This window comes from Chamaea fasciata, unplaced genomic scaffold (genome assembly GCF_029207755.1).
Source record: "Chamaea fasciata isolate MVZ Bird 193981 ecotype frontalis unplaced genomic scaffold, bChaFas1.0.hap1 SCAF_3, whole genome shotgun sequence".
NCBI classification, from domain to species: Eukaryota; Metazoa; Chordata; class Aves; order Passeriformes; family Sylviidae; genus Chamaea; species Chamaea fasciata.
This window is the reverse complement of record NW_027094088.1, coordinates 22,511,885-22,526,634: the sequence shown is the minus strand read 5'-3', so window position 1 is coordinate 22,526,634 and position 14,750 is coordinate 22,511,885. Positions and strand designations below refer to the sequence as shown.

Below are 14,750 nucleotides of genomic sequence, written 5' to 3'. Positions count from 1 at the left end.
TCAGTACGTACAGACCTCAAAGTACATCACTACAGCATAGTAATTTCTTCAATCCCACTTTCTAAAGGTGAGGGGTTGAGGGGGAAGGGAAGTGGCTCTTTTTTGGTTGTTTGGGGTTTTTTTGTTTTGGGTTTGGGTAGGTTTTGTCTGGTTGGTTGGTTTTGGGGTTTCTTTGAGAAAGTTGTGAGTTTCCCCAGGCTGAAGATGTGGAGAAACAGCTCGGTAAGGGATGGAGGGGCAGGACCTGCAGAAAGGCTTTAGAATCAATTTCCATTTCTGATAGCGAGTCTTGCATGCAGCTGAGGTAATGCAAGTATGGCAGGCCACGTGCAAATGCTGCAAACCACGGCAATAATGCTGAGCTTAGAACTGACCTCGGCAGCAAGTGCTACTTCACTTCCAGGGAAGTGACTTTGAAAATGGTATATAAACTGAAGAAAAAAAAAAAAAAAAAAGAAAAAAAAAATTAGAAAGCAGGTGACCAGCAGAGCATCAGCAGCAGTGACTCTCCCGAGCGGTTTTCTGCCTCCTCTCCTCTCGCTGTCCCGCTCATCCCTCCCATGCCGTCCCCGCCCCCGGGCTCCCGCCGCGGTCTCGGCCCCGCCGGGCTCCCCCCGGGACGCTGCGGGAAGCGGGTGCGGGGTCATCGGGGGCCGTGGAGCCTCCGGGCCCCGGGAATGCCGAGCACTGGCGGGGTCGGGCAGGGGAACACCGGGGCATCCCCTTTGGGAGATGGGGGGCATCCGGCCCCCCGGGGCAGCGTCAGTCCCGCTGACGGCATCGCGGGCATCCTCCCTCCCCTGGAACCGGAGCTGCTCCTCACGGTGTCCTGTGGCTTCTGCGGCCGTCGTGAGGCTCCTGGACTGCTTGGAACTCCCCGACGGCTTTGTGCTTGTGATGGAGCATCCAGAGTGAACTCAGGACTTCTGGGTTGTCCTGGGGGAGCAGGGATTCCGTTTTTGTTTTCAGTCGCAGAACGATTTGGGCCGTTCTACTCCCCTTTTCAGTTTTGGCCTATGATATTTTTCTTGGCCAATACAGGTGTAGGGGGTAAGGGGATCAAGGTCGGGTTTTCCCTACTCAGCTGTCCTCTTCCAACACCAGAGGCTTTCTATCATAACCCAAAGTTTGTAAACAAGAGTCAGGTGCTGGTGAAAAGGCAGTGGGTGTGCCTTGTGCCACCAATGCAGCCCTCACATCCCCAGGGGTGCCTGAATAAACGAGGGTCTGAGAGGGAGCAGCATCCACCTAATGAGAGCTCTGCCTGTGTCCTGCAGGAATGCCAAAGTACAGCTCTCCAAAGTGGATCTGCTTCCACTGCTACCGTGGCCATTTGGGGATGATCCAGTCCCTGGACATCCTGATCTACGACATGGTCTGTGGGCACCTTCCTGTGGACAACAATGAAGACATCATCCAGGGCTGCTGCTCTTCTCCCACAAGAGTTTCAGGGTGGGTACCTGGCTTCATGGCACAGAGCAAATAACTGTGTTGGGAGGGTACAAGGTGGCACACAAGCATCCCATTCTTCCACCTCTGGAGAAGGTGGCACATATCCCTCCATGCTGCTCTTCTCCAAAATGTTGAATCCGTTAGGATGCTTGACTGCAGCTCTGAGCAGCCCCAGTGTGGCCTGAGCACTGGGGGCACTGGGGACATTGGGAGAGGGTGGACAGGAGGTTTCTCCCACTGACAGCAGTTTCTGTCTTCTCTCCCCGGAGTGCCAGCACCTCACCACATCAAAACATTCTCACTCAGACTTTAAGTTTGAAGGAAGGGGATTAGGAGAAAACACTTTTTATGAGGACAAAACACTTTGTTCACAGTCAAAAATAAACTTTATGCTTTTGGTCCCCTTCCTTCAAGGCAATCTTTCTGTGTCCTTACTCGCCAGCTTTATTGCAATTAGGGGGTGTTAGGCAACCCAAGGAATGGAACAACAGCCCCTGTTTCAAACTGCAGCAGCCACTTCAGTGACCCTGAACTGCCACCCAGGCACATGTGTGAATGTGAAAAGCAAGTGGGTTGCAGGGACAGAATTCTCACCCACTGTGAAAGCTGGGAGGAAATCAGAAGTGGCAAAATGCCATTTCAGCTCAACCCCTGCCCAAACTGTTCATCTTCCAGCTGTAGGCCCCTGCAAAATGGCCAGGCAGTGCTGGACTCTAGCAACTTCAGAGAGCTTTGTGCCCCCTGGCATGAAAGTGATCAAATAAACTATAGTGTGTATTGATCGGAAAACGGATACTGAAGGAAGAAAGGGATCGTGGGAGATAGGGAAGTATCTTCTTGCCTCTCCTTTCTATCCCCAGGAGCTCCTCATGAAGAGACACTCCTACCCTGGGTTTACACCTGACACCTCCCCACTCATCCACCCCTTCCCTCACTCATGTCTGATCCATTCTATGGACTTCATTAGCTAAACTAAGAGGAGTCCCAGCATCAGTCAATACAGACCACAGAGATGTGAACCCTGTACAGTGAAGAAAGAAGATTACAAATCTTAGTTCAGGGGTAGAATTTGAGAATTGTATCTCTCAGGAGTTTATCATTTACTCTGGCAAACCACAAAACACTAAACATCGGCTATGAATCTTAAACGAAAAAGCAGGAGGTGTGAGTGCACAGGGATCAATAAACCATAGGCCCTGGACCACAGGAATACCCTGTAAGCCATAAACTCCTGGCACTCTATGGCAAACACTGAAGGCTTAACCATCAACCCTAAGCAATAACCACTAAAGCTGGGTGAAAACCTGGAAATGCTGCTGCTGGTGTTTTACAACGTTTTTTTTGGAGATGGAGAACACAACAGAGAACCATGGGTTCTGGCTGTCAGATGGTGTTTTTGACAAGTTTTATGTACTATTACACCTAGACTCTATTAACACCCTGTGCAGGGGGTACTGGATCTCTGGCACAGCATCAGCTCCACTGATGGCATCATGGTCCTCCCACAAATTTTCCACATCCCTTTGTTGGAATTGGTGATGAGCAACAGCCAAAGGTCTGGCAGAGCTGGAGAAATGCAGATTTACCACCGTGGAGAAGACCCTTCTGGGATGCAGGGGCCACACTTGCCACAGGGATCCAAAGATACAGAAACTCAGAAGTGGCATCTCCCACTTTTGTGAAGAAGCTTGATGATCCTCTATATTTATCTCTGATTTTCATTAATTTTTTTTATTGGCTCAGCTTTCACACTGTTTAAGTGCTGTTCAGCTGGCTGCAGAGGTGACAGGGCATGACTGCTGAAAATCAGCAGACTGGTCGGTATTTTTCAAAGACGATGCAACTTCCCCAGGCTATCCTTCATGTTCTTATGCATATAAAACTTTGCAATTTCAGAGGTGCTCACAACTAATCATATTATTAAAATTCCTGACATCTGTATTGAACATTAATTAATTTCTCTCACAACATTCCACAGTGTACACCATTATTATCATCCTGTAAGGCTTAAGCTGTACCATATCCATATGTACACACTTCCCGTCTAAGACATTAGAATATCCATCAGCATGATGGCAATGTTTTGGAAGCACTCCATAAGCAGTCACCATTCCCATAAATGTTCTATTTGTGAATGTTCTATTTCCTGAATGTGTTTGAAAATTGCATCCTGAGTGTGATTCCAATGCTACACACGTTCTATTGGAAAAACAATTATGCCCTTGTAGGAAACAGTGAATTTCAGGATTCCAAAGAAAAATCCTGAGAGAGAATGAAGACCATCTCCAGGATGCCTTTCACTATGTTCGACAAGTACTGGTAGGAAGTTCTCATTTCAAAAACCCCAAGAAATACTGCATTTACCATATTAGAGTGCTAATACTTCAAGAAGACACTGTAAGTAATGCAGTTAAACAGCTTAATGCTACAGTTGTAACCTAAGCTGTTCTCATTTATTACTGCCATTGTGATTGATATAGTTTGCACTCTCTGTAGCATTTCGGATTCATAACATCGTAGTTGTTAACCAGGACTTTGATTCAGCTATTTTTATAATGCACGCATGAAAGATGCAAAATGGCAAATCGGAGATAATTATAATTAATTGCACCAGCAAGTACTAAAGCATCCGTAGCCAAAGAAAGTCAGCATCTTGCAGCAACGTGCTTAGAACAAAACAGGTAAAAATAAATGTAAATAAGATACTAGATTCTGGATGAATGTATAATAGGGGAAGTTCTTATAAATAACAAGGCAACAGTGCCATCTTGAGGTTACTAGACAATTAAAGGAAGAGGAAAGCCACAGACCGTGCTCCCTCCAGGCATATTACTCTTTTAAATGCAGAAATGTGTGTTCCAAGAGAAAAAAAATACTCTCAAGCCATTTCCTTACCTTGGCTGTGTTAAAAGCAGGGCATTTCTAAACATCATCCTTTTCACAAGATGATTGGAGAGATGGAGCACCTCCTCTTTGAGGAAAGGTTAAGAGAATTGGGATTGCTCAGCCTGGAGAAGAGAAAGCTTTGGGGTGACCTAACTGTGGCCTTCCCATACCTGGACGGAGCCTATAAGATGCCAGTCTGTTTGCAAGAGCATGTTGTGACAAGACAAGGGGGAACGGCTTTTAACAGAAAGAGAGTAGGTTTAGATTAGATTCTAAGAAAGAAGTTCTTTGCTGTGAGGGTGGTGAGGTACTGGAACAGAGCGCCCAGAGAAGTTATGGATGTTTCCTGGATGGTCCCTGACAGCATTCAAGGCCAGGCTGGATGGAGGTCTGAGCAACAAGGTCTAGTGAAGTATCCCTGTCCACGGCAGTGAGGTTGGAACAAGATGATCCATAAGGTTCCTTCCAACTCAAACCATTCTGTGACTCTATGAATATGGTCTTTCATGAATCAGTATTAATTTATTTCTTGGCTGCTTGTTTTCCTCCTTTCACTGATACCTGCATTTTACAGACAAAACATTCTTGAATCCTTCCCATTTTTTCTGACTGTACTAACACCACTGTTTATCTTACCCTTTAATGTTTTATGGGTTAAGCCATAAAGATCCCCATGAAGGCCAGAACTGCATTGCAGTGCAATGCAGCGATTGAGGCACAGAACAGAAAAACTTAAATGTGCAAACATGGTGACAAAGCAGGGATTTACTCTCCACATATGTGAGAAGCTTCAAAAATATGAAAGAATGCAAAAGAAAGCTGCATTGATCCACATGGCACATTCCCACCACACCCACTGCTGAGGAAGGACCAGCAAAATGTTGGTCGTTTTAGATTAGCAAACAAAATAGTCATCTCTAGTTCTTTTAAGGAAAGGTTGTGGTGAAAACAGCAACCACTCTGCGAGCAAATGTTAAGGGGTTGTTAAGAATCTGCTAGAGCAGATCTGATGTTGGGTTACACAAGTACTTCTTTATCTGCAAACCATAGAATGATTTGGGTTGGAAGAGACGCATAAGATGATCTAGTATGTCAAATTAAATTGATGTTTCAAAGAAGATTCTCTCTTAGGAAGCAAAAACCATCTAGAATACCTCCTCAGATAACATTTATAGCCCAATAAGGAAACAGATATCTTGGAAACAAGCTGTTTTCTAAGAATGTATGTTTTATGGCAGTTCAATCCAGAGAGAAAAAAAATTGTTTATATAAAACATATGCCAGACACAACAGCCTCAAAGGACATTTTAAAATTCGTGACTAAGCGCATGATACTTACACCACTCTTAAGTGAGCAACTCGTATAGAGCAGAGAATTGTTAAGGGTAAGATGGAGATACCTCCTAAGCTTCAAGAAAATACGGATTTACTATTTAAAGGACAACTGCCCCACCCCAAAATACACATGCTAATACGCTGGATGGTGTCCCATCATGGACAGAAGTCTCAGGGGATCAGTTTATAACACAGTTTCAAGGCAAGGCAAAGAAAGTGTTATTTCAAATGCCATGCCCTGACACAGGCCTTGGAGGAGGAAGGACAAGGCATTCAGCTGCTCAGGCAGAAAGGAGTATAAGCTCAGAAATTATGTTATTCCGACCCATCTCACTCATTAGTCAAAACATAACATTAAAAGTAACCTACTTTGATAAGGCACTTTGAGGAAGAGATGCATAAAACCTTTGTGCTCTTTTGTTAAAAAATATTTACAACTACAGAAAAGAAGGCACTGTTTTCTTACATATACAGAATATCAACACTTCCTTTATGAACAACTGTGCATTACATACAGCATCATGTGAATCTCTGAACATTTTTCACCTGAAAACTTTTTCACATCAGATTTTAAACAAATTATTTTAAACTAATCATTTATATATATTCATTCTTTATATTTTTAGAAGAGTATAGTGTGGTAAACAGGAGGACCAAAATATTTTTCTTTAATAATACAATTAATTCAGTTTGTTTTATTTGGTATCAAAAGTACCTATTTTCATCATATAGCATCTTACCCATTTATCATAAACTACCCGTCATAAACTAAGAGTTCATACAACTGTTAAAATTTTTCAGTAGGTTCTAGCTTAAGAGAGGGAGGCGCAAGTATCTGCCTATACATTTAATCTTCTTTACAAAGATAAATATTTGTTACCATTTCAACGCATGCCCAAGATTTGTCTGCTCTTTGATTGATAGTTTTTTTCCAGTTCAGCCAGTGCTTGAGCCCGTAGATTTGCAGCATATAGACGCCTTTTGAGATCAGAGCTTTTCCCTTTGGAAAGGAGATAGTTTTCCATATTATGAGGAGGCACAGCTTTCTCTTCACTTCCATCTAAGAGTGAGTTCTTCTTGGTTGTAGAAAGGGGAAGCAGGAGTGCGTTACCTTAAGAAATCAAAAAGTACTGCATTAGTGTATCTTCCAGCATTTATTGCTTTTAACCCTGGTGCCCATTTTGTCATCTACCTAAGGCTTTAAGTGATGTAATTAAATGTATCTCAGTTAATAGCAACAAGTCTTTTTCATTTTTTGAGAAAAATTTGAAAACAATTTTTAAATGACCGTGGTAAAAGGATATATGCCATAGTAATTTTATACCTAAGGAAAGATTAGTTGATTAAGAAGAAAAGGCATAATGTTTCTTCTGAAGGACAGAAATTAAATAAACAGTAACATAAACCAGTTCCAAAAGAAAATGAAAAATGAATTTTCAGCTTTTTAATTTTTTTCAGCTACTGGAAAAACCTTGTCTTTGCTTCACAGCAGGGGCAGATTGAGCCTGACCAGTGGTCTTTGTACTTTACCCACATTGTTCCAACTCTATCCTTGTATTAAGTCACTGGGGTACAAATTAGATTCTGACTTGATGAGTAATGAGTTTAGGTGAATTAAAAATTAACAAGCTACTTTCACTGCAGCCTCCATTACAGGAATTTTTATAGTGTAGCCTATAGCATGCCACTATCAAAAGGCAGCTAATTACTCAAGAGTAGAAAAACTGCCATCAAAAGCTATACAAGAGCTGAGTTGCCTCACATAAGAACCAACTTCACAAGGCCCAACTTAAGGAGCGATTTTTATTTAATCAAAGGTCTAACTATTCTAATCTTAACACTGAAGCCTTATTGTCAAATTATGAGGCTACAGTAAAAATGCAATAAGCACAAAAGAGCAAGAAGGAATTTAGAGAGCCAGCAACTATTTCAGCATTTTTTAGCTTCATTAGTATAAGTCAGATCTGTTTTAACAGTAAATGGTTCACTAAAAATCAGAAAAGCCCTGCAAAAATAGGGTAGTGTTTAGGACACTGTCTTAAAAGCCAGGATTTTTGGAATTCCATTTTACTGTCAAGTAAACCACCCAATGGACTTCTAGGAGAAATTAGGGCTCTAAGAGATGTGTGAGATGCAATCCAGTTGTGAAAAATAAAGCAGTATTTGAGCAACTGAAAATACAGGCAAGCAATCTTGGTACCACTAGTGGAGAAGCACTTGATGCATTTTCTATGTGAATAGTCATAATTTTAGAAATAGTAGTACAAGAGCACCATGGACTGAAATGGAAGAGCAGCAAATCACATGCTCTACAGCTACTGCAAGATTTGGTCAGTTTTGTAATAACTACATTCACTTTACTGCATTATCTAGCTTGAGGTATTAACCACCCAAACTTGCTTTGCCTATCCTCAAAAACTAATATGCCTGCTAAGGTCAAAATATCATGTAAAGGGGTGGGAAATGCAGAAGAGAACAGAAGGAAGAGCAGAGGCTCATTTGCCTTCATTCATTCAGTTTTAAATGCAACATCAGAAAGCCAAAAGCAAGTTCATTCTCAAATTCTTTAATGTGTTAGTGTCAGACAAGATGTTGAAAGATGGGTGGAATTCTCAAAGTTGATAGAGATGTTAGAAACAGCTCAAGGAGCAATTTCTAGGGGCATTTTTACTTTGTCATTTTCTGCTCTGATTGGCATTTCTTGGGAAAAAGAAAAAAAAGCTACTTCGGTTTTATTTGCTTTGGAGGCATTGACATGCTTATCTTGCTTTATCACACCAAAACTAAACAAAGACAGTGTTACTGCATGCTAAAGAGTGTTCACATGTCTCTGTTCTAGATTACTACTTCTGACCCAGCCCTTCACTATTCCTACCACTATCTAAAAAGGCATTTAGCTACTTGAATATTATTTTCAATGACAAAAGATGGGAGCAATTAACGGCCTGATGATAGCAAAGATTGAACAACTAAGGGCAAAGTGAGTATAAAATATTACTGTGAAACAGACTGGACTAGAGGCAGTCAGGAAGTATTTTAGTACATTTTCAAATATGAGTTTTTCCTTCAATGTATAATAGCAGTGTGTATTCTTCATAGTTTATATAATGCACCCACCAGTTACAGGTGGGTCCCTTGCAACAAATATTTCCCATGTTGAAGCTTTTGGAAGTTTAATGAAAGCTGAATTTATTAGACATAGGAAATTTTATTAAAATTGACTAAATCAAAGGTCTGTAAAAAAAACATCCATACATAAAATAAGTGCAGCTCTGAGAAAGGTTTGGGTTACAAGGAGGCACGTCCCTCAGTTCACCAGAAGAACCTAATTTCCCAGACAGCACAAGATTGCAGTACAAACAGTCAGACTTATGGTTGAGCATCACTCATTAAGTCCTTTTGCAAAGCAGAAAATCAAAAGTCTCTTCTCAACCATGCAGCCATACATGGGCTTTGCCTTGCCCTAAGGGGACTGTGCCAAGCACGCTGAGCACCAGGGGATTTCTTCTGGTCACACCTGCATACATTGACCTGTGCAAACGCCTTCTTGCATATTTGCATACCTGGACCTTCCACGCACGTTACTTCCTGCTGCTGCTGCATTTGGAAACTGCACCTCTTCATCAGGTTTTCAGCTCTGGTTTGGAAAGAGACATTTAAGCTTTTTGTTGCAAGGCTGTGGAGTTTCTAATATAGATTATTATAGGTTAGTAAGATACCTAGCAAGTTTGTCCTCTGCCAGTCTCTCCCGAACACAGAGTTCCCGTTCTCTCTCTGGAAGCAGAAATATGGTAGTATGCAGTGTGAACATGTAAATGTTAGAGTGACTGTGCATGGTGGGCTTCTCTCACAGGGAAAGACAGCAGTAACAGCCAGTCAGATGCACCCACACTTCTGATTCTATGGCTCTAAACAGAGGTAACTGCTGTGTAGATACACCTTTATGAATGCACTAATAAAGCACTGACAAGTGCTCTGAACTGCCAGGCATGCTTCTGTCCCACACTCTGACACGTCTACAACAACAAAGAGACAGCAACTTTCTATTCTGCACATTAACTCATGGCACACATGACACAAGATTTAAATATTTATATACCAGATATTGTAATCCAGCTATGATTAAACACCCTGCTTACAATAGTAGCAGCTGTTATTCAGGCTCAGATAAAAAATACATATGGTATTGCAGATCCTACTGCATGCACAGAGATATTTTATGAGGGCAGGAAATGCCAACACCCGGGGACCAGGCATCTATAGACTCACAGGTAAGCTACCTTGTGGGGTGCAGCTTTTATAAAAGCAGTTGACAGTTTACTCAAAGGCTTTTTGTTCTCCAGCATGCAGCTCACCTTAGTTTACATGTTAGTATAGGCAATGTTTACTTACACAGTAGGTGAAAGCCAACCTACACTGCATAGTGCAGACCCTACATTTCTGTATACTTTCCTAACTGCCACTCATGTTTAATAATCTTCACAAACCACACTCCACGTCTAAACTGCCAATTCTATCTCAGAAACTTAAAAAAGAAGCTAGTATAGCAGAGTAAGCCCTGAGCATTCTTGGTTTGGTCTTTAGACAATTCTAGTGGTGAACGCAGGACCTACAGTATCCTAGTGCATTAGAATGAGGGTTGTGAAAACCATCTACTTTTTCTTCCTCCAACTGAATCAGAATCCCATTGCCACCGCCTTCCCATAATGGAATAGCATACGCTCCAGACGTTGTTCTCTCTCTTTAATGGCTTGCTCTCGCTCCTGTAATTGTTGCTCCTTCCGTTTCAGCTCAGTCACTGCAACATCTGAGAATTGCAGCCTTTCTGGAACCCATGGTCTCAAGCCTCTTCTATCAAAATTTTGTTTTTGTTCTTCTGTCACCACACCTTCTATCAAAGGGTGCTGCAGAATATTTTCAACAGAAGGTCGGCAGTAATCCTAAAGGAAAGACATTACCAACAGGTTCCATCTGTAAGAAGAAACATTAAGGCCAGAGAGTCCCAAGCAAGACCAGCTGAGGTGCTACAAAGTAAAGAAGAGACTGGAGAAAACTGAAGTTAGGAAGCAGTACCACAACCAGAGGGAGTTTAAAAGCTCCCAAAGCTAAGGGAGGAGGTTGTTATGAGCCTTCAGATCCAGAGCTGCAAGTCTGTGTCTCCCAGTCAGGGACCCTCTCCTTGCAGAGTGAGAAGGGAGTGGGTGAGCCTGCAGAGGCAGCTGTCAGCAGATACCTCAGCTAACGCTCTGCTGAACAATCCATGCCTGCTGGAGGCTTGGGGGCTTGTTACAGCTTTGTTGTCCATGCCATGTTCTTCTCAACACCCCCATGCCAGCTGTGGGGGAACAAGCTACACATTAGCCATAACCCTAAAATGAAGGCAAAACAGCCCCTTCCAGATTCCAAACACACCAGAACCATTTTTACCCTGAAATTATAAAACCTCAATAAGCATGCAGTCGTGAAATCCCATGTAAGCCAATATGGAGGTATCCTTTTGGCATCCTGTGACCCTGGCATGACACTTGAGCTACTGCCTTTGTTGGATGGACTCCGCACAACTCCACCCTTCCTTCCTCTACAAGAGACACTGCCAGTGATGAAGTGATTACAATCACTACTCCAGGTTGGTTTGTTTCATAATCGAGAAGAAAAAATAGTATTTCAATACTAGCTCAAATTATAGGGGGAAAAATTAGTAATGATTCTTACCTTTACATTCAGCATCTCCTTGAGAAGGTCATTCAGCTCATCTGAGTAACGATATGGTATTCGCCTGAACCTCCCTTCCCTTATTTTTTCTGCCAGGTCCTTTTGGTTGTAAGCTGTAAATGGAGGCCTGAAGAAGAAATTTTTTCTTGCAGTTTTTCACTAGTTTTACAGGACTTATTTTCAGGAAAAAAAAAATCAGATTATAATAAAACCCTCCACTCAAGGTTTGTTTTGACTACCTAATGTCAAGACCATTAGAGAAATAAAAATCTAGGACTAATCACTGAAACCTTTAAGCATTCATCTGTACAAAATATAATCACACCTACATTGGCAGTTATGTTCCCACATTTGTTATCACATTACCATACTTACGAAAGAGCACATAATTCATACACGAGACATCCTAGCGACCAGATGTCAGATTTTTCATTGTATGACATGTAGTTCATTTGTTCCTAAAGAAAGAGAACAATCTTAGGTTTATTAACAAAGACATGGTTCTACTATTACAGGATAATCAGCTACTACTCAAACCTGAAATAAACCATTAAATACTGGAGCAACTTCTAATATTCCATCTTAATTAATATCCATATCTACTCTTACTAGAAGGATTTTAACTATTTGTGGCAGTACTACACTGCAGAAGACTGAAATGTTGCACCAATCTTTAGCTGACGCCACTCCATTTCAGTCAACATTAATCTTTCCCAAACAAAGTGCCCTGTATCAGGGAAATAAGTCATTCCTGCTCATTTCCACTAGGAATTAAAATCCTACTGTTAGGAGGTAATTTAATAAGCTATTTACCTTAATAGTATGAGGCATAAAAGCTCTCTAACTTCCTTGTTCCTTTTGAGGAACAATATACTCCAACATCTCCAATGGCCCAAGAACATAAGTAAATTTATACAGTGAAGAGCAACTGTAATTAGAAGGAAGTTGATTGTGTGGGGAAGAAAGGAGATGAAAATAACTGTAAAATAACCTTGTCTCCAGAACATACACACTCTATGAAAAAAGTCACTTGCATTTAAGGCAAATAAGGCTTCATTAAAATCTCCCAAACATTCATGGACTCTGAGACCAACACAGCACACCTTGGACGGGCAAAAGGGAAGACAATGTATGGAAGGGAGGTCTTACTGGAGACATGTAATATGGAGTGCCAACAAACGTTGTGGCAAAGCTGGTGTCATGGTGCAATATCCTAGCCAGTCCAAAATCTCCAAGTTTCACATTCTGTTTGCTGTCTAGAAAGACATTTGCTGGTTTCAGGTCACGGTGCACAGTGACTCCACCATCACTCCGTCTGTGACACTCCTTCAAGGCCAATGTCAATTGCGTCAATACTCGGAGAATAAAGCTCTCATCTAAGAAATGCCTGAAAAATGAACACATTGTTAAATGGATTTTTTGAGCATACATCAGTTTGATTAGTCACTGCCAGTTTTAGTTCCATAACTTTTTAATACTACTGTCATCAAACACCACTGAAATAACCACTATCAGCACCAGGCATCCATGTATTTCACATCTAAGATTAATTAAAAAAAAATCAGTGCAAATATGTTAGAAGACATTGAGGCTTCCATTGCAGAATCCCTGCAGTATTTCCTCCTTCCCCCAAACTGTCAAACACCTAGCATTTTCACTTCTCACAACACAAATACCAATTTGATACTTTTGTGATGGGATGTGTCCCTTTGACCACTTAAGATAATAATATGTTAATATTGAGCAATGTACAATAACAGCCAAAACAGGGCTAATTTTAAAATACAGACTTCCTTAAATGAAAACACTGATGCTGGTGGGCAGGTGCAGAACTGTTTTAGACTATCCTCACAAAGTAAAAGAGGTGGTGCCATGTACCTGTGTGACCTAAGAACGTGAAAACTGACACTATACTTAAGCAGGATGCTAAGTCTAAGATTATACCAAGGTGAAGCCTTATCAACTTGATGTGTCTTCAAGCTCTACATACAGACAGATAAAATAGTTTTTCACATTGTGTTCAAAATCACTACTCCTCTCCACACATTTTAGTGTTCTCATAAAACACAGGGTCCCAGGATTTTTACTGATGGAGAAGGCCAAAACTCACAGACCAAGCTGCCTGTCAAAAAGAGCTGTGACCTCCTCGTTTATGTTCTCAACCCCATTCATAGCCAGAAACCCTTCAACAGCTTCTGCCTCACAGGGGAGCTCTGGGTTCTTTACTACTTCAGCACCAACATCCAATCCGGTGATGCATTCAATAGCACAAGTTCCCGTCGCTGTTGTACTTTATACAAAACCTTTCACGTATGAGAAGAGTTGTCGGGTCCAAAGGGTTAAATCCGAAACTACTGAGAAGTTACAAAATAAGTTTCCCTTCTCTCTGAACTGCCCAAGACTCGTGTAAGATATTCCAAGCGCGCCACAAGAACATTTCACGTGCCTTTCTTTCGCGGACCTGGCGATCAGGCTGGCCAGGTCTCCGCCGTCGCAGTACTCCATGACGATGTACAGGGTGGTGCTGCTCCTGTCGACGATGCGATCGTAGTAGCGCACGATGTTCGGGTGCCGCAGCTCCCTCAGCAAGTTCACCTCCGACACGAGCATCTGCTTCTCCGACTCCGTCATCATGCCATAGTCCAGCTCCTTCCATACCAAGATCTGCGGGGGCAGAGACACGCTGGGGAGTGACAGGGACCGCGGCGGGGCCGCGCGGGGGGAAGAAGGGCTGCCGGAGCCGGCTCGCTCGCGCGTCGCCGAGAGCCGCCAGCACCGGGCAGGGACGCGCGGCAGCGGCAAAGCTGCACTACCCCGCCGCCACCACCTCCTCCTCACCTTGCCGTCGGCCTTGCGGCGCACCTTGCGGCACTTCCCGTAGGAGCCGGCGCCGATGGTGAGCAGCACCTCGTAGTCGTCGGGGCGGCTGGGCATGGCGAGCAGCGCACGGACCCCGCCGGGGCACGCAGGCCCCTACGCTCGCGCCGCGCCGTTCAAACGCACCGCCCCGCCCGCCCATTGGCCGCGCCGCCCGCGCGCCCCGCCCGCCCATTGGCCGCACCGCCCGCGCGCCCCGCCCGCCCATTGGCTGCGCCGCCGTAAACAGCGCCCGCGAAGCCCGGCGGGTACGGCCGTTACCGCCGGGGGCGGGGCCCGCGCACGCCGCCAGACCGGGGCGGGGCCGCCCCTCGCCCCGCCCCGCCCGGCGGCTGCGGGACGCCGTCCGCAGCTGTTGGTCCTTTCGGTTTCTCTTCCACGGGTTTTCCCGTTTTGTTGCCTTGCCTTCCCTTCTTCCTGATCAGACAAATCACTGTGGCTGCAGGTGTCAATAAGGCACATACTCATAGCTCCTCAGGAAGGGGTGG

General features: G+C 43.5%; 1 protein-coding gene across 3 annotated transcripts; it reads right to left on the bottom strand.

The window, feature by feature from the left end:
- Positions 1-5,548: 5,548 nt before the first annotated feature.
- Positions 5,549-14,342, bottom strand: NEK2 (NIMA related kinase 2). 3 transcript variants are annotated; one of them, XM_066178323.1, is made up of 9 exons: positions 14,224-14,342; positions 13,832-14,049; positions 12,535-12,772; positions 11,761-11,843; positions 11,386-11,512; positions 10,394-10,613; positions 9,393-9,447; positions 9,237-9,310; positions 5,549-6,784 (listed from the first exon to the last, which is right to left on the bottom strand). In XM_066178323.1, exons 1-9 carry the CDS (start codon positions 14,317-14,319, stop codon positions 6,558-6,560), a joined length of 1,338 nt encoding a protein of 445 aa, XP_066034420.1. In that variant the 5' UTR covers positions 14,320-14,342; the 3' UTR covers positions 5,549-6,557. The 3 variants fall into 3 exon arrangements, with proteins under 3 accessions (XP_066034420.1, XP_066034421.1, XP_066034423.1); XM_066178324.1 differs by having other exon boundaries at positions 5,549-6,673; XM_066178326.1 differs by having other exon boundaries at positions 10,562-10,613.
- Between the last annotated feature and the right edge of the window lie 408 nt (positions 14,343-14,750).

Bases quoted from the DNA above. Each gene is read 5' to 3' on its own strand.
- NEK2 (XM_066178323.1), bottom strand. From the start codon at position 14,319: ATGCCCAGCCGCCCCGACGACTACGAGGTGCTGCTCACCATCGGCGCC. The intron at 9,448-10,393 runs GTATGCTATTCC...TTCTGCTTCCAG, and splicing joins GAGAGAACAACGTCTGGAGC to AGAGAGAACGGGAACTCTGT. The intron at 9,311-9,392 runs GTATCTTACTAA...TTTCCAAACCAG, and splicing joins GCAGAGGACAAACTTGCTAG to AGCTGAAAACCTGATGAAGA.